The 25,000-nt window shown below is 48.7% G+C and overlaps 2 protein-coding genes across 3 annotated transcripts in view; both read right to left on the reverse strand.

The window, feature by feature from the left end:
* Positions 1–3,160, reverse strand: part of odad2 (outer dynein arm docking complex subunit 2) — a 74,220-nt gene extending 71,060 nt beyond the window's left edge. The window contains exons 1-5 of the mRNA XM_062521108.1: positions 3,068–3,160; positions 2,564–2,830; positions 1,917–2,074; positions 715–913; positions 158–264 (exon numbers count right to left, since the gene is read on the reverse strand). Of these exons, the coding sequence (XP_062377092.1) occupies positions 158–264; positions 715–913; positions 1,917–2,074; positions 2,564–2,787 (688 nt within the window). The 5' untranslated portion in view covers positions 2,788–2,830; positions 3,068–3,160. The remainder of the gene's footprint in view (positions 1–157; positions 265–714; positions 914–1,916; positions 2,075–2,563; positions 2,831–3,067) is intronic.
* Positions 3,161–18,108: 14,948 nt separating this feature from the next.
* The window catches only part of mpp7a (MAGUK p55 scaffold protein 7a), a 127,156-nt gene continuing 120,264 nt past the window's right edge, over positions 18,109–25,000 (reverse strand). For both annotated transcript variants that reach the window (XM_062521079.1, XM_062521080.1), the window contains one exon: positions 18,109–20,233. In XM_062521079.1, the coding sequence (XP_062377063.1) occupies positions 20,054–20,233 (180 nt within the window). In that variant the 3' untranslated portion in view covers positions 18,109–20,053. The remainder of the gene's footprint in view (positions 20,234–25,000) is intronic.

Consider the following 25,000-nt stretch of genomic DNA (forward strand, 5'->3'; position numbering starts at 1 on the left):
GAGAAAAAGAGGGGAAAAGAAGAGACAGCAAGAGATAGAGAAAAGAGAAAACGAGTGAGATAATGAAAAAAGGGAGAGAAGAGAGGGGAGCGGGCAAGGGAGGGAGGGAGAGAACAGAAAAAGGGAGAGGGAGAGGGAGGAGAGCGATAACTCAAACCTGATGTGTAGTTAACAGACTTGAGCAGCCTCTTCTCTCCTGAGCCACAGAAGCTCTTGAGCAGCTCCACCTCATTCTTCACGGCAGCAGGACTCAGACGAACCTCTCTGTGCACATATACACACGTGTACACACACACACACACACACACACACACACACACACACAAATAAGGGTTTTTACACAACGATAAAACAAAGGAGATGCTAGATGAGTACTCTCTCTGTGTGTGTGTGTGTGTGTGTGTGTGTGCGTGTGTGTGTGTGTGTGTGTGTGTGTGTGTGTGTGTGTGTGTGTGTGTGTGAGAGAGTGTGTATGTATATGTATTTGTAGAGAGATAGATAGATAGATAGATAGATAGATAGATAGAAAGATAGATAGATAGAGAGATAAATGAATGGGTGGTAGGAGGGAAGGGTGGATAGATTAATGATGGATGGACCATGATATAAAACAACAGAGAGCAAGAGACAGATGCAAAAGTGACAGAGAGAGATTAGGGTGCTGCACAAAGAGCACGTTCTCTCTGAGGTGCAATAGATCACAAGTGGACGCACTGGCTGATCTGCTTGAGGGAGGTGCTGAGGAGCTGTGTGTCCAGCTGCTGCAGGAGCACCAGCAGCTTGACCTGGGTCTCCGTCTCCCCGCCGGGGTCGCCACCTCTGACCTTCTCCAGCAGACGCAGCACCGACGAGTCCTCCCCCTCCACCGTGGCAAAGCTGGGGCCCAGAATCCGCACCGCTGGATCTCTATTGGCTGGACAAACGGCCATCAAGAAACACATGAGTGGGGGCCTGTTCTTTTGGTCTGTGTGTATTCTCATGCCACTTATATCTTTACGTGTTTATCTTTAACAGTCAAACAAGTTGTTTAAATTTTTATCAAATGTCATTCTCAGAAATCATTTTCACCCCTCTCCAATCGTCTAATCGTCATGCAAGTTGTGTGTCTTCTTGTCTGAATGCATGTATTCAAGCTTCTGATGATAGTAGAAGTGTTTCTATGTTATTGTTTATTATGCTGATGTGGATCTGTGCAGATTTGGCTTTGCTAGTTCAGTTACAGTAGGCCTACATGCTGCAGTGTTTGTTCTGGTATAGTGTGGTGATATGCACTAGCCTAGAAATCTAGATGCCCCTAGTGGCAGCAAATCTAATTTGAATTGAAAAATTAAACTTCTGTTGGGCAATCACATTGTGTATAGCGTCGGTGGGCAGGGGCTTAACATAATGACAACTGACCTGCAACCAGGAGTTGCATCCTGCTACTTGAAAACAAGAAGATGATTCATTGTAGGGTGGAGAGGGAATTTGAAAGACAACCGTTTATCCCATCCCTCCGATTGAGCCGTACTATGGTGAGTTCCCAGACCCTACATCTTCATGTGGGTCTGGCTCGTCAGGCTAGATATGCACACCAGTGTTAATTATTATGATCCTGCACAGCTTCTATCTATCTATCTATTTTGTGATGCTGTTCTTGTGCTTCTTGTTGTGTGGGTTCGTCTCATAGTGTATAGTGATGATGGTGATGACGTGTAACTACAGTACTTGTATGTAAGCGTATGGCCTGGTGGTAGACAGCATTGTTGATGCAGATGTGGCTTCCTGCAACTTAATGATTTTCTGGTAAGCCGTGTCAGAGGCGCTAGTATGGAGCGGCCACACCAGTGGTTGTGTGTTATACAGGGTTCCTGCTAGTCTGATGCTCTGAGCAACGCTGTTTGTGACTGGAAAAGTTTTAACTACTGTACACTTACCTTCCAGACAGGCGCGCAGCTCCTTAAGTTTCCGCTCCTTGGCCACCTGCAGGAGCTTGGAGAGCTGGCTGAAGCTGAGCACGGAGACGAGTGGGGGGGACAGGTGCAGCAGAGGACGGCCACTCCCGTCCTTCTCATGAGACACCACTGACGCGCCACTACAAACGGGGGAGTGCACACAAAAATGCAAAGAGAAGCGCACACACACACAGACACACACACCGAATTCAGTGTTTTTTCAAACTCTTTATGACCAGTCACATAAATCCTGCGGCGAGTGTGCGAATGTCTGGAGGGCTTCTAAAGGAATTTAGTTCACCTCTTTCACCTGAAACAAAAAAAGTCAACAAATTTCGAGAGACTCAGGGGCTAACAGTTCACAAATTTGTTATCGGTGAAATCTGAGCGCTCCAGTGTGGCCCCTGCGAGTGGCTGCTGCAGGACAACTACTGGGGCGCTGACTGCCAGGAGAAAGAACAGAACATTCAGGCGCGGTGTGTTTAGTGTCTTACTGAAGTCGAATTGCAAAACAAATTCATTTAAGGTCGTAAATATGAGCCCTTCGAGGGGAGAAACGCATTAAGGCGCCGTGACAACATCCTCCGTAACATAATCCATGGTGCAGACGGAGCCCGGTCCGTAATTACCTGATGTCATACTCTGTTTTGAAATCAGAAGCCTCCAAAGACGTTTTCCACTGTAGCGGCTCCTTAAACACATGCTTCGCCTCCTGAGGGTGTCTGGCGCTGAACTGTTCCACGAAGCGCTGGATCTCTTTCAGGAGGGACTCGTTCTGCGGGGTGATCTCCAGCTTGCCTGTTCCAGAGCTTGCGGTGGTCCATTGGGCTGCTCTTGTCAGTGCTACCCCCATGACCGCTGGAGTCAACTCGGTTCTGCAGCCAGCAAAAAGTTGTCTGGGAAGCAAATTAACGGTAACATATGCCTTGCAACTTCAATAATGAATGAAAGTATCAATGCATACACTCGCTATACAGGTAGCGTAAACTTTAATGTAAGTTATTGTAAAACGATAAATTATGCTACCACAGAAGTTCAATCCACTCGCTAACTATCAACATTTCACGTTGCAGAATTGGTAACTGAGCAGTGTCTGTTGTTCACATGTTGTCAACTATTCCATATGCACTTACCAAACAATGTTTCACTGGGTTTTTGCGACTGTATAGTTTGACAAAGTTTTTTTTGTTTTGACTAGCTAGCATCTGCTAACTAACAAGCTGTGCTTCCCGAGTTCAGTTGTATAGTAACCATGGTAACATTCCCTCGCTTCACACCCGAGCGGGATCCTGTTGCTAGGAGACCATTAAACAACATGAGGCAGGAAGGGACAAAAAGAACAACCCTGCTCAACAAAACGCTTTATCTCTGCCTCTGTAGATCTGTAGCCTTTGGGGTTAAAAATTGAGTTAATGATGAACACCTTATTTAGGATATGACACATTTTACCTGCATAATTAAACTTCAAGACATAAGATTTAACATGCTCACTTTTGAGTAGGCTACTGTAAATAGGCTACATGAGAGCCTTTTCATGACCTTCCTCTGGCCCCGTTGTATGGCTTGGCAATACACTTTAGACAAACAAGACAGGCCCAACTCAGAACTGCCTATCTGGCCCCTCAAAATAAGTTCATTCAGCTGTATTATTCACGCTCAGTCCGTGATGGCACTCTCTCACACACACACGCCATGGCTCTAGGCTGAAATAAACTGGATTCTCATTTGCAAGCCAAAGCTTACATTCTTCACACACATATCCACAACTAACAGAGAGAAACCTGTTTGAAAAGCTGAGTAGTTGATGCAATAATTTCAGATAGCTCAGACACCAAAACATCGCATTACCTGTTAGAGAGGATATTTAGAGGGGGTTTTGATGTTTTCACAGTTTTAAAACTCACGTAAACAGCCAAACAGAACAGTATTTTATGCAACAAGACTAAAAGCCTGTTTGATGAAAACATTTATTTGTGCTACTAAATGTATGTTTGAACAAGCTGTATTAAGCTTCCAGGACTTTAATTACCACGAAGGTGCTGGGAGCTGTTTGTTGATGTTGAACCGCTGCCTCCTTACCTGCGCTCTCATGACATAAGCACTGATTGAGGGGAGTCCATTTACACCAGCGAGACCACCTGAACCTAGACACAATTTACAGAGTTAATGATGCAGCTTATTGCGCAGGGGGAAACGAGGAAGTGCACTGCTCATTTAATCAAGCTTTTCCGTGCGGGTGAAATATAGGTATTCCGGCACTTCCAAACACGTCACGAGTAAACAAGAAAAGGAGCCCGTGGTAATCAGGCAGCCCAGACTGGCTATTTTTCTTTTTCTGAAAGAAGCTAAAGGAAAATAAGCAGGTACACCGGTAGGCCTTTGATTTGCTGCTTGCCACGGAGTCTGCTATAGAGCTCAGCTGAATGCGCGTTTGTGCTGCAGGCCGCTATACAGACACACTGTAGGCAAACATGCAGAGGCTGCCCGTGGTGCTCACTGAATACATATATAAAACAATGTTTTTGTTGTATTTTAACTTCCATTCATAGATACAGTACAGAATAAATCAGTGTGTGTGTGTCTGCATGGCTGGTGTGTGGATTTCCTGGTCGATGGTGTGGCCTAGGCTATATGGTGTGTGTGTGTGTGTGTGTGTGTGTGAGCTCATCAGAGAGTGCCTAGACCATGATTTATAGCTATAGACCAGACATGTTTTGATTCGATTTGAATAAATCCACTCTTTTTCATCTGGGCTGAATGAAGGGGGTGCAATTCAGTGCTGTTGATCTTATTGTGTGGCAGCTGCCTGGCAGCTCGGTGACTCACTGGAAAGACAACACAGGAGGGAGAGAGAAAAAGAGAGAGAGAGAAAGAGAGCAAGAGAGAGAGAGCAGATGAGGAAGAGAAAGACAGAGTGAGAGCAAGAGAGAGAGAGAGAAAGAGAGAGTGAGAGCAAAAGAGAGAGAGAGAGAGTGAGCAGATGAGGAAGAGAGAGCGAGTGGGGAGAGCCCGGACTCCATGCCCAATAAAACATCGGATTCTTCCATCACTCGAGCCCTGTCACTCCTCACTGGGCCCTGCTAGCCAATGGGCCGGGGGAGGACTGTTGTTCTTTTCCCTCCTCCTGCGTCTCCTCGGCTGGCAGGGGCAGCAGCTTGACTCGGAGCCGTAAAGGTAAAGTGCAGTAAATCGCTCATCTGGGACCGGCCAAAAAGAGAGACACAGAGATGGATAGATACAGTGACAGAGAGCAGAGAGAGAGAGAGAGAGAGAGAGAGCGTTGACTGCCGTTGTCATCTGGATTGAATTACAGAGAAGCACTGTCAAGCCACAGAAGGGTAATGCCAGTTTCAGACTGAACGCACATGAATGAAACATGGGGGTGCTGCCAGGGAAGGAGGAACAGTGGAGGTGGTGTGTGTGTGTGTGTGTGTGTGTGTGTGTGTGTGTGTGTGTGTGTGTGTGTGTGTGTGTGTGTGTGTGTGTGTGTGTGCGTGTGTGTGTGAATTGAGGTGAGAGGATGAATAGGGTCTAAATGGCTTGGCCAGTCTCATTAGCCATTCTAATTACTCCGGGGTTAAGATGGAGAGGTCAAACGGCATGACCCAGGACTGCTGTTTCCTCCAAACACAAACACACAGTCTACAATCAGAGGCACCTGCTGCTCTCTTCAGACACGCACTAGAGCCGTTATCGCCCTTCCTCTCCTCTCCTCTCCTCTTTTCTCTTCTTTGTGCTCCCAGTAATATACAGTATGCCCTCCTTTCCTATCTTCTTTTATCCATTTCTCTCTCTTTCAGTCTCTTTGGCCCTATCCCCCTCTCCTCTCCCCTCTGCCCATGCTACACACTGAGCAGGTCTGTGTGGCTGCCGTTCCTCGCTCCAGTGCCATCGATGATTGAGCTGCTGGGGCAGGGGTGGGTGTTGAGGGGGGGGGGGGGGGGGGGGGCGTTTCAGGAGACTGAGACGGAGCGTGGCAGGTCGGAGGGCTGGGCAGAGCAGCGCGCAGTATGAGCCATGGCCAGCATGATTGCATCCGTCCACAGTGTACTCTGCTCTCCAAACAGCCCATTAAGCAGACGAGCTAGCGAAAACAGACTCGCAGAGCGGCGCGGCAGACTTGGGATCAGGCTGGCCAGGGCCAAGGCGTTCTCTCGCTCTTTCTCTCACTCTTTCTCTCGCTCTCTCCACTCTCCTCACACCTCAGACGTTCTACTGCGCTCTCGCCTCCTTCCTTTTCAGTCTTTCGTTCTCGTTAGCTTTTACAAGAGCGGTACAGCAGTCCGGATTATGGGATAAGATGGAGGGCTGTCATATTAAGTCATGGCCAAGAGGTCTGATATGGTGCAGGGGGGGTGAGGAGAGAGGAGGGTGCGGTTGAAGTCAGACGTAGTTCAGCAGAGTTGAGCGCGGTTCACGGAGGCAATGGTCGGGCAACGCGAGAGCAGAGGTGACCGTGGTCACAGTAATGAACACCTGCAAAATATGTCATTCATATAAAGGCCAGCCCTCTTCCAAAAACAGGCCCGAGTCAAGGGCCTGCACTAACAATAGGAGCGCATTGCCGCAGCTTTTACAATACCGAGGTCTTTTTCTATAACAAGCCTTTTTTTTCTTTTTCAGCAAGAGAACCAGCAGGGGCCGAGAGAGAGAGAGAGAGAGAGAGAGAGAGAGAGAGAGGCTTGGACTGACTTACGATCGAGCGGAGACTCGGCGACGCGTCCTATAACTTTCTTTTTTCTAATGGAGCCGTTTAACGTGCACATGTGCTGCTCGCCGACAGAGTCCGGCGCACGTCACCGCTAATGGGCTTATCTGATTTTCGCCGGAGGAGGAAGCGGCCAGTGGTCACACTCGACTAGCCGTGAGTAGGCCTATATCCGCCCAACGTAAACTCCCAGCGTGATTTACTCACCGTGAATAACGGGCCGTTTCATGGTCTGTTTGTGCAGGAGGCAGTAGCACAGGTGTGTCAGCTGCGCACGAGAATAGTGCTGGTCTCTGCTTCGGGCTATATGGCTTTGACAGGTGAGAGAAACTGGGCGAGGCGGGTGCCAAAGAAAACGACACTTCATAATCCCAACAAAATTGGACCGTGGAGCGTCATTGTATTTATGAGGCATTTAGCAATAGGATTTCTCAGCTAGCGTTTGCCAGAGCTGTCTCCGTCTGACGGGACTGGCGTTCCCCTGTTTCTCTATTCAGGCTTCTGTGGCCGAGCAGGTGTATACTTATAGAGACCGCTTGCACTTTATTTGACAATGGCCATTCTTAGGACTCGTAAAGTCTCGTTTGTAAGAAAACGTCAACTGTGATGGCCTATAAATGACAGAGTGACCCAAGACGCCCACCTGTCATTATAATCAAAGCGTGTGCCACGGACAGGTGCTTGTAACATGTTTATGGTGCTGTTGTTGACTTAAGGTGGCAGCTGTTATTACTGTGTGAGTTCACTTGGACTTGGGGACTTGTTTGAAGTTAACCGAGCAGAGCCTGACACTTGTTTGGTGAAAAAAAGAGAGCCAATGTTTTTGAACATGACCAAGGCTCTTTTTGTGGCTACGCTGATGTTATTTCTTTGTTACAGTGTAAAACTGTCCGCATTCTACGTTTGGTCTGAGCTCCGTGAAGAAAATGGCGGCCGAGTCGCACCATCTGTGAGCTGGTGTCGGTGCAGGAGCGTGAGCCAGCCCATGCCCACAAATCAGCCCGAGTGGCTCATTAGGGCCGCACGCAAACGAGACGCAATAAAGTCCACGGGCGCTGCAGCGGGCGAGCCTCGCGGCAAGAAGAAAAACAACATCAGATACAGTTGAAAATATTTTTACTGTGACAATGAATATCATTGCCCAGGCCTCATATGGACTTAAACCTACAATTGTGGCTTTCATGCAATGTGTATGTATTTCAAACTGCTTGGTGCCAGTGCTTTCTTTGGAGCAAACAGGAGCTGTCAAACGGAGGAGGAAGAGATTTATGAATATCTACATTTATGAAAGAAATTACAGTGGCTGACTGTGTGCAACTGCATAAATTGAAAGGAAGATTTGACATGTTTATTTATATTTTCTTTACTTTTTTACCCCTTCCCTCTGGCATTTTTACAGTTATCATCAGTCTTGATACGAAACCTCTCAATTCCTTGCAGGAGCTCGACTGGAACATGCACTTGAGGGTCCGCAGATTGGTGAAATTGCTGATTTCGTTTGACCTCAAAACATGTAGCAGAGAAAATGATATCGTCATAAAGGCAAATATTTCCACCCATTCCCGGTGACTGATGGCCTGAACTATGTCATCCCTTTTCTTTACAACATTTGTATTTCACATGCTGTCCTTTTAAACGGGAAAAAAGCAACATGTCATATCATATCATTTTCCAAAATATCAGCCAACGACGTTGACACCGAAGCGTGAAATGGAGGGGTAGCTTGCCACGGCGGCGTGAAGGCAGCCCTCATTACATGTCCACTGGCATATGGAGACCCATTCCGTGCCAAGACCCACTGATGGGTGGATGGCTCACCACCACTGTGGTTCAGTCGGGGTCATCTTTGGGCACGGTCAGTCCCCCCCCCCGCCTCTCCGATCTCTGCCCATAAAAGTGCCCCCTTGGCCGCTGTTTCCTGTGCCCGCTATGAATGCTACTTTGGTTCCTCCGCCCCCGCAGTGCATGTCGTCCCACCTCGCCAGTCCCTGCTGCCCACACGGCTCTCTGGAGATACCAGCTGCTTCTACTATTTCAAAGCGATTCAGCATGCTGAAATAAAAACACAGGTCCTCACTTTTTTTTATCCCTCTCTCACTCTCTACTCCTCCATCTCTCCAACCTCTCTCTCTCTCTCTCTCTCCGTCTCTCTCTCTCTCATGCTCTCCTCCCCTCTGAGTAATTATTATTTTCTAACTGCGGTCGGAGGAGCCGTCTGGCTTTGGCTCCCGCTCCCTCGTGCGCGCTCCCCGTCTCAGGAGCTTTTAATGCGATCTGACTGGTGTTTTAGAATCTCTCCAGGAGGACATCACAGGGCCTGTGTTCCCTCTCCTGTCTGGCAGGAGCGGTGGGCAGCGCTGGTGATGGCGGAGGCAGATGTAGGGGGGGGTGCACCCGGTGGCATGTGGTTAGGGGAGGACGGAGGAGCTGGAGGAGCTGAGGGAACGACACAAGAAGGTGGAGCTCACTTCACTTCTACCACCGTGGACTCGGGTGAAGATTTGAACTCAAATGCAGACGGAGCGAGGGGCCAATTTTGGACGAAACTAAAAAAGTGGCTTGTTCATTATCACACTGTTAAGTTAATTACAGAGAAAAAAAAATTATATAGTGATCGTTTTTTTTTCTCGATCTACGTAAATGTTGATTTACTCACCGAGGAGGAATGCCGATTCTCCCATAAAAGCTGACGTGCGGTTTAACCTTGGAGGTCGGCGCAGTTGAACACCGGGAGCAGCCAGGAGCCAGTCCTGACAGCCAGCCGGTCCAGGAGAGCTCGGTGGCGCTCACACGCCGTGACGTCATCCCTGGAAGCTATTAGCTTTAGCACGCTAGCGCCGCGAGGGCCCGTCCGCGCCCGCCTGCCACTCAGCACGTACAGGAGGCTGCTGACACCTTCCAGCACAAACAGTGTTAGCCTAATCATGCCACCCTTGAGGCCCAATTATGCTGTCGGAGCCTAGCGTGTGTGTCTACGTGTGTGTGTCTACGTGTGTGTGTGTGTGTGTGAGAGAGAGAGAGAGAGAGAGAGAGAGAGAGAGAGAGAGAGAGAGAGAGAGAGAGAGAGAAGCTGGGGGACAGGGGGATTTGGCTCTGGTTTGAGCCCAGTTAACACTCCACCAGCCCCAGCTAGCGTGCTCTGTCATCGGGGATCTCAGTGTGTGTGTGTGTGTGTGTTTGTCAGGAGGGGTGTGTGTGTGTGTGTGTGTGCCCACCTCTCCAGGCAGCGGCAGCAGTGTTGGGAGTCACCCCCGAGTCACTTCCTGTCGGAGCCGTTCCCCCCGCGGTTCCCTTGGCGACCGCTCTGTTTCCACGCCGGGCCGCCCCAGCGTCCAGCGTCCAGCTGTGTGTGTGTGTGTGCCGCCCGGTCCCCGTAAAGGCCCCTGCTCAAACTTCCGCTCTCCCGCTCGCCTCTCTCCTCTGCCTGCCCACACTCCGCACCTGTTGACAGGCTACTGACGGGACCACATCCCTCTCTCTCTCTCTCTCTCTCTCTCTCCCTCTCTCTCTCTCTCTCTCTCTCTCTCTCTCTCCCTCACTCTGTTCACAGGAGGTGACTGCTCCAGCTTCACACACACTGACTCACACACACACACACATCTAGAGGAACATGAGGATAGAGACGGAAACACACATCACACACACCCCTCTCTGAGCTGCCCTTTGAGTAGACCTGTAGAGCTATTGTTAGGCCCCCGTAAAAGTAAGTAAAACTCAGGCCAGGTAAGTACCCAGGCCAAAAATAACCAAAGCTGTCAGCATTTGACTGACCTATCTAGCGTGTGCGTGTATTTGTTCAACAAATTACATCAGTTCCTGAAGGGACATAACTTCCTTTAGAATCAGAGATTGGTTTCTATTAATACTCACACAGAACTGCTCTCTTCTCAGTCCTCCCCTTTGTAACTTCTACATGTTCTCAGCACGGATGCCAATTAGTGAAGATGACATCGGAAAGAATAACATCAATTGGCCTTTGTGTGTATTTAAGCATACAGTATGTGAGACAAAATGTGTGTGTGTGTGTGTGTGTGTGTGTGTGTGTGTGTAGTGACATAATATGACTTCATGTCTAATGTCAGTACACCTCCTCTGCACTGCAGACACCTCTTCACTGCTCCAGTGTCTACCAGTGACACTCTGTCAAAACACACAGTGCTGAGCTCCACAGTGCAGTCGGAGGCAGGGCAGGCGGCTCCAGCCTCTGGAGGTCTATGGGGGAGGACGTGCTGTCAGGGGACCCTCCCCTGCTCCTGTACCCAGCAGCCTCACCTCACTCCTGGGGGCGCTTGGCTCCGGGTCCCCCTCTCAACCTGCTCCGGCGCCACTGACGTGAGCGCTGTCTAAGAGAGGCCCCAGAAGAGAGCCGTGCTGCAGGATGGGGAGATCTGCAGCATGTGTGTTTTGTCAGAAAAGGAGTGTATGCGTATGTGTGTGTGTGTGTGTGTGTGTGTGTGTGTGTTGAGGTAGTTGCGTGGGAAAGTGTGTTGTGTCTGTGAGTACCACTGATGGAGCGTGTCAGCATTTCCTCCTCTGGCCCAGCAGTGTGTCAAGACTGTGAGGATACACAGTCACACTAAATCACACACTGGGACCTGTGTGTGTGTGTCTGTGTGTTTAATTGAGTTATAGACTGTATGGCTCAACCTTGACTTTATGTGTGCATGCTGTCACAATTAGTGTGACTGTGGCTCAGCCTTGACTAGGTGTGTGTGTGTATTGCAAGAAGGTCATGAATTTCCACCTGAAAAGCTAAAACTGTAAAATTGTTATAAAAGTAATTACAAAATCACACAGAACATTTTCATAAGGAGGATAAGATTTATTTGAAGGAATTTAGTGTGTGTGAGAGAGATGTTGAAAGAATGAATTTAAATTGGTGAAAATGTTTTTCCTGAGCTCTTGGTGACCTCTTAGCATTGAGAGCTTGAGTGACAGGAGAGGGTACATGTGTACTGCCTGTGTGTGCATTTGGGTGTGAGTGCCTGTAAAGTCATTCATATTGATGATGGGCCTTCACCACGATGAGAGCTCTCACGCACTTCAAGGGCTCACACACACACACACATACAAACACACACACACACAAAGCTCTCGAGATGTTTTGCTACACCTCGCCCAGCTCTCCAAATACTGTACGTGCACACACACTGTCTCTGGACTCCAGACAAAATGGCCCAACTCAGTGACCAAACGTCACATCTTTAGTCGACGGCCGAGTTCTTTTGTTTCCCTATGCGTGACTTTTCCTTCTGCGCTTCACGACCTTCCCTTCCTGTCTGCTGCTCCGTTTCCCCCCATCCAGCGCTCCTCTCTTCCTCTGCCCAATCCCTCTGCCTCCCTCGTTCCTTGTTAACACTCGGCGCACGGATCCTGCTCGGGTAATTAGGAGAGATGGAGGGTGGAAGCACTCCTGCGAGAGAGGAAAAAAGGGAGAGAACGCTAAAGAGACAGATACAGGGATGGAGAGATGCAGAGAGAGGGAGCGAGAGAGGAGGAGAGAAGTTTAAGAAAACAGGAGGACGAGGAGAGGGCTGTTTTCTCCCTCCCAGCGCCTGTTAGCTCCCCTAACATCCATAACACGTTCAATATGTTCCTCTCCTCCTCCTCCTCCTCTAATGCTGTCACTCATCCTCCCAGACATGCTCCATCCATCAGGGCTCTAGCAAACAGCCAGGGCCGGAAAGCCATTGTCTTCAACTCCATGTTATTCAATGCATATCTCATCCCCATTTTTGTTGCGGTGTTATGTGTGTGTGTGTGTGTGTGTGTGTGTGTGTGTGTTTCTCCAAAATCATCAATCAAGGCTGAAACCACTTTCATTTCATTTCACTCAACTTAGAGATTTAAATGTAATTCCACGGGATTGTTCTTGTACAAGCCTCAGAGGAAATAATGGACGATTTTCCCGAACTGCGCTGAGCTACCGATTAGTTCAAATCACTTCCTAAACCCAAAATAGCCCTGAACTTAGAGACGCCCTGCAAGCATTCTCCAGACAATTCATGTTTGCCCTCGCCACAGAAATCATCTGGCCATATAAACAATCCCACAGCATTCTCTGAACACTGTTGTTACATTTCGAAGAAACTGTAAAGAGAGGGGAAAAGGGCGATCCTGAACATTTCTAGAATGTTCTTGAACCGCAAGCCCTTTTCAGCCACCCCACTCATAGAAGGAATTTCCCAAGTTCTGACAGGAGTGAACTTCTGACCTGACAGCTCTTGGTGTTCACAGAGCAAGTGAAAACATTCACTCGATCCGTGTGTTTGTACGTGTAGCAAGTAGCGCAATGAAGCAGTGGAGAGAGAGAGAGAGAGAGAGAAAGAAAGAAAGAAAGAAAGAGAGACACTCTCTCCCTGTCCAACGGTCATGACATCACCAGAGAGGAGCACTGAAAGGAGCTGCTACTTGCGCGTGATTGGCTATTACCTCAATGCAGGGGGAAAGACTGATGGGGACAAATGTGTCCAGAGGTCTGAAGAACATCCTCTGTTGGAGCCCAAACTCTCCCAGTCAGAAGTGCACACTCTCCCCCTCTCTCCTCGGAGTGCTCTAATTGGTCCAAACAGCTCAAGGTAACGAAGCCCTGAAACCCCTTTGCCTCTCAGACATGAGGTAATGTACAGCTAATGAGATGGAGACAGGGTGGAGGGTAGGCCCTCTCGCTCTCCTTTTCTTTCTCTCTCTCCCTCTCTCTCTCTCTCTCTCCCTCTCTTTTCCCTCTCTCGCCAGGATGAGGAAAACAGAGTGGCCTCTAAGCGGGGTAGCTCCAAACAGCATGCAGGGCTGGAAAGCCGAGAGGCTGACTGGACCCAACATGAAAGAGCAGGAGTCACTGGGACATGACAGGCCCACTCTCACAGATAGAGCATAACAAGGGGAAAAAGAAAGTCAAAGAGAGCAGGAGAGAGAGAGAGAGGGAGAGAGAGACGGACAGCTAGAGTGATCAAGGCAGATGAAGAGGACAGAGAGAGAGAAAGAGAGAGGGAAAGAGAGAGAGAGAGAGACAGACAACTTGAGTGATTAAGGCAGAAAGGATGCAGAGGACAGAGAGAAAGAGAGCGAGAGAGACAGACAACTTGAGTGATCAAGGCAGAAAGGATGCAGAGGACAGAAAGAGAGAGAGAGAGAGACGAACAGCTTGAGTGATCAAGGCAGAAAGGATGCAGACGGAGGGAGAGAGAGAGAGGCAGAGGGAAAATGACCCTTGTGAGCCTGAAATGTCAAGCGTAAGTAGGAACACAGAGAGACCCCCCTCCTGCCGTCTCCTCCTCCCCACCCACGCACCATCCCTCTTTCCCAGCGCGGGGAAGCAGCGCGGCGGGCTGCAGAAGCCATCGGAGCGCCGCGGCCCGGGATCCGGATGCGGATACGGACAACTTCATTTAGCCGTCCTAAATCAGATTGATTGGAGTATAGATCAGGGGGGGCGCAGGGGGGCCAGGCTCCTGTCACAGCAATGCTCTCTGAAGTGGCTCTGGCATGGGCTTGGATGGAGGGGGGGAGGGGGGGCAGGAAAGGACATGGGGAGAAAACAAAGGTGAGATGCTATGGCCCCTCTCTCTGTCTCTCTCTCTCTCTCTCCCTCTCTCTCTTTCTCTGCGTCTGCCCGCTTGTCTGGCCGCCTGAGTTCCAGCTGGGTCCGACAGAGCGGCCTCTCCTGGCCCAGCAGCAGGGGGTTGGGAGCAGGGCTGTGTGTGTGTGTGGGTGGACGAGGTCAGGGGGAAGTTAGACACAGGGCAAGTATTTACAGGTTAGGGCATTAAATATATCAGATGGTGGATCTAGGAGCGGTGTAGCGTGGGAACCTTAACCAGGAAGCAGTTTAGTTACAGTCACCCCCTACAAAGACCAACTTCCAATGGGCCGTGTGTCAAGGAGCTCCTGTTTCAGGTTGGACATTTGTGTGCACCCTAATATACATTCTGACCATTATTATTAGGTCAACATGATGAACACGCTTATGGCATAGGCAACAGGCGGAACCAGTCATATACTTTAAGCGATTACAGGTAATATGATCCATTAAACTACAATAGGCAGAACATATACGCATCCGTTTGTCATAAAGTGGCCTCAAATATATGGAGAGGGATGCAAGAGGTGAGACATAACTCCGTTCTCTCTCTCTCTCTCTCTCTCTCTCTCTCTCTCTCTCTCTCTCACACAGAGACACACAGAGAGACACACACACACACACACACACACACACACACACACACACACACACACGCACGCACACACGCACACACACACCGTATTGTTTAAAGGGAAAGCATGAGTTAGTTATTGGCTCGTGGTGATTATGTCAACCTTAGAAGCTTGTTAAACACAAAGAAGATGATTTGTTTTTTCAAATCAGTCATACACTCCTGGCTTCAGAGCAGGTTAGAGCGTACACACACATGATCACACACACTGACTCACTCATGTTAGGGTCCCTGTCAAAACTGTTTAAAACACTCGCTCCATGTCACAGAGTTGGCTGTGAACTCACAGTTCAACTAGGAGAGACACACAAGGCAAGTGTGTACACTTGCACACACACACACACACACACACACACACACACACACACACACCTTACACAAACCACAAGCTTGTACATATATACATGTACAGTACATGCACACGCTTGCTTACAGCCACACTCCTCATTTAAGGCTTAGGCAGATCAGGCCTGCACTGGAGTTCTGGGGGAAACTCTGGGGAATCCATTGCAGAGAGAGAGAGAGAGAGAGAGAGAGAGAGAGAGAGAGAGAGAGAGAGAGAGAGAGAGAGAGAGAGAGAGAGAGAGAAAGAGAGAAAAAGAAAGAGTAATCCCTTCATCCCTTGTGCTGCGGTGTGTATGATTGTGGCACTGTGGCAGAAACTCAATCTGGAAACATGTGTTCTTGTCCTTACCACTTCTCCACACACACACACACATACACACGGTTTTGTCCTCTCTAGTTCGAAAACACACACACGCACACACACACATATACACACTCACGATTGAAAGCTGATGCAACACTTTCTGTTCCACTGACATCCTTGAAAAGAGGCATTTGCTCTTTCTCCTCCTCATCTCTCTCTATAACACACACACACACACACACACACACACACACACAAGCATCAGGTTTACACTACCATCCCCACAGTCACTCAAAAAGGCTTACAAACATGGCGCCCTCTCTGTAAACGTTCAGCAACCTAAACAACGTGCGCTGGTGTCCCTGAGCTTGATGGAGGAGGCCGGGCCCCGCACTGGGCCATGACAGGGCTTGGTAATCACACGGAGGGGCTCTCACCTCTCTGAGAGACAGCCCAGCAAACGCCAAGCACGTCCCCCCCCCCGGCCCCCCCGGCCCACAGATTCCCATACAGACATGTGCGAAAAAACACCGAGGAGAGGGGGGGAAAATAAACATGATGTAAGTTCACACACGGCGTCTACTACACACGTATGAGGTCAGTGACGTTAGCATGATGGGACAGCATGGGGGGAAAAAGTTAGGCCAGGCTGCCCACGCGCGCTTTGTCTTCTCATACACTCATCGGCAGTTTGTGTTCTCATGCAGTCATCATATTTTTGGCCGGTGGTTGTCTTTTTGTATGGAAAGCACATTGAAAGGGAACGATGGCTAACGAGGAGCTCTGATTGGTCCTCTCTGGGGCTGTCGCTTTCATCTTGCTCTTCACTGTTGTGTTCAGCGTGTCGTTTCACACGAGGGCTCGTGGACCAATGGGAGGCAAGCGTAGGCCAATGCGTCAGCCCGCGAGCATGAAAAACTGGTACGTTTGTGTGAATGACTGCATGAGAGAGTGCAGTGTGTGTGTGTGAATGTGAGAATATTCCATCTGTTTGTGTGAACCATTGAACACGCTCGGTGTGTGTGTGAATAAGAGGTAGAGGGAAATCGAGTGGAGTTGAGTCCATTAGTGTTTTCACTTGACAGTTTCCTACACATTCCCACGGCTCTCTTTTTAACCCTTAGCCACACTCAATAAGACCGTTACCATCTCTCACGGAGTGCCTACTGGCCCTTTCTGGAAGGTTCCATTTAGACACCAACTTTGGTTTTGCCATTCTGTCTGCCTCCCTCACACACATGTAATCTGAGGGAAACCGAGAGGGAAAGAGTAAGTGAGAAAGCGAGAGAGAAAAAGAGAGAGAGAGAGAGAGAGAGAGAGAGAGAGAGAGTCTGGTTTAACGTACATGTAAATAAAAGGCTTTTGAGAGGAGCTTATTTTCCAGGCATCTCAGGTTAGATATCCCCGCTAGGCCTTGAGCTCTCTCTGCTCTCCAGTCAAACACCATCAGGCTTATCTGCGGCCTCATCTGGCCTCTCTAAAGGTCAAGCTGGAGTTCCCATTTCTCCTGCTACCCAGCATCCCACTCTGCCTTTCACCTTATGTTACCTTACCTTGACTCTCAAACCTTCTGTGTTCATACGTGCCTCCGACACACACACACACACACTCGCATAGTCTCTCTCAATCTATCAGTCAGCTACATTTGCACTACAACCCACACTTACTCGCTCACTCATACACACACACACACACAATACTCTCTCTTACACTCTTCATCATACACACACACGCACACACACACTCGTTGTCAGAGCCATGTTCGTGGGTTTGTCTGATCTGGTTTTGGGTCGTAAATCTGTCACCTTAATGAAAGCCTGTGTGGTGGGTGGAGAGAGGGGACTGGGGAGCCGGCACCCCCCACCCCCCCGACTCTTAGCCTTGTCCTGACCTGCCAAATCAAACACCCCTCCATCACCATCGCTCCTTCCCTCTCCTGTCATCCCCCTCTCTCTCTCGCTTTTTCTCTCTCTCTCTCTCTCTCTTTCTCTGCCCGTAAACTCCACTTCCTGCCGCATCAAAGGCAGTCAGCGCCGGAGCAAGAGGAAGTCTCGAGGTTTTTGGGGCCGCCTGATTGGCCAGCTGGTTTGCTTTGGAACACCATCAAGAGGCAGCGAGGGATCCCCAGGGAGCCTCAACATCTCTCTCTCTCTCTCTCTCTCACTCTCTCCATCCCTCTCTTTCTCCCTTTCCCTCTCGCCATCCCTCCATCGCTCATGCGTCCCTCGTCTCCTCCTGGACGGGTGCCCATCTCCAGTGGTCCTCATCGTTCATGTCCATCATCGTCCCCTGCTCTCTGGCTCCACTTCCTCCCAAAGTGCCTAATCAGCTCGTGGAGTGCTACTGGGGGGAAGGAGAATGTGACTGCTCCAGAGTTTGGGGTTTAACAAGCAGCATCCGTTTGCAGTGGTCTCGATGTATCCCCCACCCCGCACACACAGTGCACGGTGCAAAAGAATCCACTCCAAATGCTTCTTCTTCAAGGGTAATGCCATGTAAGAGCATCAGTCTTCAGTAAATAAGGGTCTCGATTGTTTATGGGCTCATTTGACCATGCATTCACGACAACACAGAGTAAAAAAAACACTTTGACACAAACAGAAAGACTTTGCTTGACGTTGTATTTAATGTACAGGAGAGAACAGCATCTCCTCACAGGAGACAGACAGTTGACCATGACAGGCAGAACACCTTCTGTAGCCTTTTAAAATCACAAGACATAGAAACCGCAGGGCTGGTTCCAGAGACTGGCACTCCCCCCATTCTGCTGGACATTTCTCAACAGAAAGAAACAGACAAATAAAGAGAGACGGAGAGAGAGAGAGAGAAAGAGAGAGAGAGACTGCAGAGATGATGACTGGAATGTTTGTTGTACTGAATGTCTACAGAAGGGACTAAGTGATCCAGGAGACTAAACTTGTACCAGAATGAGAGGAAGGAGGCAAATGGAGATGAGGCCAGTTTCTGTAACGCAGTTAGCAACTGGCACTGACAATACAGAGAGGCTAAAATAAGAGAGGATGAAGGGAGAGAGAGACAGACAGAGCGAGAGAGAGAATAAGAAAGCAACCATAAGACAGACAAGTCATGCAGTCTTGCACATTTCCCAAACGCGTCACATTGACCAATTCCCCCTACCCTCCTGTTCTACAAATAAGGCTCCCTTGTTACCAGAGCTCGAGCAAAGCGTGGTGTTCGTGCCAGGTGTAATTCTGGAAGTGCTCGGAACCTCGTCTGATCGGTTCCTTGTTTCAGAACCCCCAAACCCCACCCCAATCACACACACACACACACACATACAGTACACACACTCGCACACATTTCTAACATTTCTTTTTAACAAGAATAAAAAAGAAAGAAAGAAAAAACGAGAACCAACACACACATACGTACACATACTGTACTGTACTGTTCTCCTCTGCTCCAACCTAATTGCTGGAGATGAAGGAGGTTTTCTTCCAGTGTGCAGGGCCAAGAGCCGACTCACACTCAGACGCAGACTGCTGCTCCTGGGGCGGGGAGCTGGAGCTGGAGCTGGAGCTGGAGAGGGACTGGACGGGGCGGAGGGCTCCATTTTAAAATAGCTCCTGAGTGAAGCACCAAATCCCGTTACAAAACAGGCCGCTCTGTCTGCCCGGCCCTGGGAGGCGAGGTCGGCGCAGTCCGAGAGTCTTTTTTTTTGACGACGATAAAAGACGTTTTTTTTTAAATATATATATATAAAAAAGGTGTGTAAAACAGTAGATATATTTGTTCTTACTAAAATATATTAGCTTTCACATTTTAAATAAAAGAACACTCACACCCTCCCCGGGTCGACTGCCAGTGTTCACTCTGTTTTTTTTTTCTTTCTAATTTGTTTAGTGTGCATATAAGAACGCTAGATGTTAGCAAGGGGGGAGGGCTAACGTGTGGTCTTCCAGAATTCAGGATTTCTTAAGACTGAAGGCAAACGCAATCGGCAGCTTCTATTTCTTTCTCACACTCACATGTGTGTACTTGTGTACACACACACACACACACACACACACACACACACACACACACACACACACAATTCAGAGACTACACGGATATGTATATGTAAACCGTTACCCGAGCCCACAAAAAAATAATAATAATCCCTTTGGTTTCTATAAACTAGACGTTAAAAATACACCAAGGAGAGGTCTGACCGCCTGAGTGGCAGCCTGGCTCTGGCACCTCACCGCGGCTTCTCAAAGTCCATCAGTGCAGTTGGCCCATGACCCGACCCTGAGCTGGGACAGGCCGAGCCCAGCGCCTAGAACCCAGCGCCTAGAACCCAACCCAGAACCACACAGTTCTGCTCCGAGACCCCCGTGACCCCCAACAAAAACTAAGCAACCGTTTTTTTCTCCCACAGCGTAAAGCACCCAGGCCCACATGCTATTCACCCCCAATTCACAAAACTGCAAGTTCTTATTGTTTTTCTTTTTCTTTTTCTCCATCTTGACGTTCCCTCATAGTGTCCTTGTTTCGGTGTTGTTCTTCATCATGGCCCTCCTCCTCCTCTTCCTCCTCTTCAGTCCTAGGAGTGTGTCCAGCTGACGGGGACCCAGTGTGTGTCCACCTCCACCTTCTTCAGTGCCAACTTCAGCTCGCTGGAGGCTGCTGTGAGGTCGTCGTTGACGATGACCTTCTCAAAGAGGTGGCCGTACTGGCTCTCCATCGTCTTGGCATTGCTGATCATCTCCTGGAAGTCCTCCTCCTGTCACACACACAGCACACACACAAACAAATAAACAAACTAGTACGTACAGATAAAGGCCTGATCGAAATCACTCTGGTCTTTTCCTGAACTCTTCTATTATTCAGAGCTGAAAGTCTCAGTTCTATCAACAAAGTTTGTGTGTGTGTGTGTGTGTGTGTGTGTTCCTATGTGTATGTACAACACACCAAAATCACATAGTCCCAGATTCAAAATGGAACCTCAGGGCCCAAGCTTGCCACAACAGCACCAAACCAGAAACCAATGGTTTCCTCATATCAAAAAACAATGTATTCTTTTATGTTTTCAATAAAATATGTTTATAATGTCAAACAAACAGAGATCTAGAAATGGTACTTTAGGCATTTCAGACATGTATTTTACCAATTCGAGGTTTTTGCGAAATGTCTGTGATGGTTTGAGGCTTGCGCTATTTCAATACTAAAAATGACTGAGCTCAAGATTAAGATACGACAGCGCTGTATTTATCGCAAACAATTTGATCATACCGTATAATTTCAAATGGTTTTGGTATAGTCAAAAAAAATCCACTGTGACATGCATACCTGATTGAGGACACCCACAGAGTCCTCTTTAAATATCTTAAGAACAATCACAAGTTGATACAATGCTACTGGAAAAAAACATTGATTTCAACATAGATTATGAGATAAGATATCACAACTAGCAGTAACTAGCATAGAGCATAGAGAATGACACAGACCAAGGTCTTCAGATCAGCAGTGAACTTTGACCCCAGGCTAATGGTGTGCCAGACCGTACCAGTTTACCAGTGGCACCCGCACGGACATGGCATGGTCTGAGCGGCCGGACGGAATTATACCCTCTTTAACGAGCTAAACAATTTTCCCAAAACGACGTTTAACGAGAGCCACTTTGGGCTGTGTGTCCGTCGCTCGTCTCTCTCTGTCCTGATGGGAACAGCCAACGACCAAAAATACCACATGAGGCACCCAGTTGCTCCGATATAGACACAGACAAACAACAGAGACCCAGTGCCAGTGCACTAATCATATATCGTGCCATTCACCATTGATAAAGATTTGGAGATTATACGGGCGCGCTGCTCCGGCGGTTAGTGCTTAGCCATTTGGAACGCAGTCACAGCTGCTGGGCTTGACTTGCACATCTCTATGTCTCTCTGTGTGAGTGTGTTGGCTAAATGCCTGGCCTTTACCTTTTCACCAGATTTTGCTGATTTCTCTCCTACACACACACACATACACATACACGCAAAGGCACGTGTGTATGTGTGGCTCTGTGTGTGTGTGTGTGTGTGAGAAAGTAATCCATCAGGTTAGAGGTGTACAGCCATGACATTGGTGTGTCTGTGGCCTGCATGTGTGTGTAATTCCCCCCTCTGTGTCAAGGCCGCTGCAACACAGAGTCTCCTGTTCTCCAGAGCAGCCAACCAGTCCAGACATCCCCTCCCGCACTCTCACAAGCACGCAATCAGACAGCCTCACCACCACTATTAGGATATATTGTGTGTGTGTGCGCGTGTGTGTGTTTGTGTGTGTGTGTGTGTGTGTGTACCTTTGAGTATGTGATTGAGCACATCCAAGTCTCCAGACACCCTCTCACACGCTCACCAGTACCCCAACCATGCAATCAGACAGACTCTCCACCACTATTAGGATATAGTGTACTGTGTATGTGTCTGTGTGTGTGTGTGTGTGTGTGTGTGTGTGTGTGTGTGTGTGTGTACACATTTGAGCAAGTGATTTTAATGTGGTCTAGCTTGTCTCCTTCAGTCTCCTTGTATCCTTCAGTGGTGATCGGTACTCACTGTACACACACACACACACACACACACACACACACACACACACACACACACACACACACACACACACACAGCAGAGTTTGAACTCAAAGACCTTGGTGTCCTGGTAGAGCCATACGACTGCAGCCTGATAGCGACAGAGAATTATGGGATGGAGTTTGGGATACAGGCGCTTGGAGACCGCGGTGACCTGGGTCTTCCTGTCCCCTCCACCTCACTCACACACTCTTTCCCTCTCCCATTCTGATTACGGGCCAGGTAAGGGGCCTGTTCTGATACCAAACCTTGCTCCGTTTTTTTTCCATCCATATACTTGACTTCGCTACGGTCAACCTACCCAAAAAAAGTAGCCACAGTTGTTTTTCATGCTCTCGTTGATCAATCCTTTTATTCTTTTCAATTGGCTCTTTTCATATCAGTCTTTCACTCCTCTCTATCTCCATCTCAATCCATTTTTTTTTCTTCCTCCACGAGCTCCCTCTCTCCCTCCATCCTCTTCAGATGGATATCTTATGGCTGGTCAGGCCTCTAGATGGAAAATCAGCTTTTACAGGCCCATATAAAGAGCACCTGCCCCACGTATTAAAGAAGGGGGGGGGGGGGGATACCAAAGAGTCGAAACAGATCTGCTTTGCGGAGCAACGTCCACATTTCATCAGCGCAGGCCGGTGGGGCTCTTTCCCCCCCCCCGATAGGCACGCGGCCGCAGGACCGTTGAACCCGAGGACGACCGCAAAAAAAAACGGGGAAAAAATGCCCCGTCCTTGCCACCGACTTTATTTTTTTCCGGTGGATGCTTTTGAAGGAATAATTTGGTGCGTTTACAGCCTGAGCACCGTCTGCCCCACTCGCACAGACTCCCTCCACCTGTCTGGAGCGCTGTGATGCCTTTATGGAGCATCTGCAGGGTTCTGTGCGCCTTCGAAACCTCAGGGGGAGGAAAGAAACCACGAGAAAGAGGAAAGAGAAAAAAAGAAGTATGTAGGTTTACTTTTAAGAGCAGAGGAAGAAAAAAAATGACATCAATGTTATACAAGCGATATTAAAGGTAAAACAATGGCAGGAGAGTCCGTCTGGTCTGTTTAAACAATGAGAAGACTGTTCAAAAAGCACGACGCTCTGATATATTAAAAAAACACACGCGAGATGGTCCCTATTTATTGTTAAAACAGAGCCGAGTTCCCGGCATTTGCCGTGAATGAAATACAGCACAGTGGGGATAAAATACGTCCGTGACATTTCACCAAACAAGGTTCTCCTTTCATGGACCTAATAGGCTGGATTGGCCCACTTAAAGTGCTGTCAGCAGCCATAAGCTTCAGTCAGAGCGACTGGGCTTTGAGCGCCTACACCTAAAGCAATGCGCACACACACACACACACACACACACACACTCGCACGTTCTTTGAAGGAGGGCTCTCATGCTCACAGTCTACAGTACACACAACCAGACACTCGCGGCAGCCGGGTCAACCACAGGTGCTGGCGTTTCACACATGACAGGTCGAGAGCGCAGCCCATGTGTCAGCCAGCCGTGACATCTGACCTCTGAGCTCAGCTTGGACTAACAAGGGCTGCAGCTCAGGTTCACCACGGATGGATGTCGCTCTTGAAAACCACCTATGCCACTTCTGGGGCTGTCATGTGTGATTTTCATGATGATGAAAATGTTTAGATTGCACTGCTGATTTTGACCTATATTGTTTTAAGGGTCGAATAAAATATTGTACAATATTTTATCTTGTGTTTATCCAGCAGAATTTTTCCGAAATTACCGCAGCCTCACTTCTCAGAGAATAATGGCTGAGATAACGATCCTGAGATGATGAGTTGGGAGTTTTGTATGAACACGAGGACCTCTACATTTCGCAGAGCCACAACAGCTCACAGGGCCAACAGCCTGGAAGCCTCAGGTGCTATGATGTATCCGTGGAGACGTCTGCTATGAGACACATCACATGATCTACAGCTGAGGGTCATCCCCTCTAACGCAGCTCACGTCATCTCAGCACAACAGCCATGCCTTTAACAAGTCACGTGACCTGCAGCACAACTCTACAGGCCTCAAACAAGTCATGTGACCAACAGTAGAGGCCTCAGACACATACCTCACACAGGTCATGTGACCAACAGTAGAGGCCTCAGACACAAACCTCCACAGCTCATGTGACCCATATCTAAATGCTTTTAAGCCTAAAACAGGTGAACGGCCCAAAATGTGAGGCTTCAGCAAGCCATCTAGAGGCGTGTGTGAAGGGAACTCTATCAGGCCTGAGCACTGCCTGACATCACGCCACTGGTTTGAATCAAAGATCCTTCATTACTGACAAGATAGAGCAACATAATGCATCTCTATGGAAGCAAAATTCAAACAGTTCCTGTCTGCTTAAAGAGGCGTGTCGGAAAGACGTCATAGTGGAATATCGATCGGCAAGCAGTTCAGTTCAAATGTAACATCACTTTCTAGGTCTGCTTAAAGGGGCATTTTGCCCCTTTAAGCAGAACGTAGAATGCGGAAATGGTCGAACGTTTGCGCCTCTCGCTCCGCTTTAACCCTATCTGTTTGAACTGAGGACCAGGCGCTGGCCCCGGATCAGGAGGAGGAGAAGGCTGCGTCTAGTGGACTTGTGCTGGTCCCGCTGTGCCGAGGCTGGGGGGGGAGTGGAGACAGACCCCTGTACAGGGACTGGCCCACTGCAGCACAGCAGTGAGAGCAGAGCACTGGAGAGCTGTGTGTGTGTGTGTGTGTGTGGGTATGTGTGTGTGTGTGTGTGGGTATGTGTGTGTGTGATCTCTCTGGCTGTGGATGCAAAGTGACGTGACCCGTCTGTAAACATTTAAAGCTCTTGATACCTGATCAGCAGAAGGCACACATATTGGACACACACACACACACACACACACACACACACACACACACACACACACACACACACACACACACACAGAAGGATCTGCCA

The sequence above is a fragment of the Sardina pilchardus genome, chromosome 19 (genome assembly GCF_963854185.1).
Source record: "Sardina pilchardus chromosome 19, fSarPil1.1, whole genome shotgun sequence".
Taxonomy (NCBI): Eukaryota; Metazoa; Chordata; class Actinopteri; order Clupeiformes; family Clupeidae; genus Sardina; species Sardina pilchardus.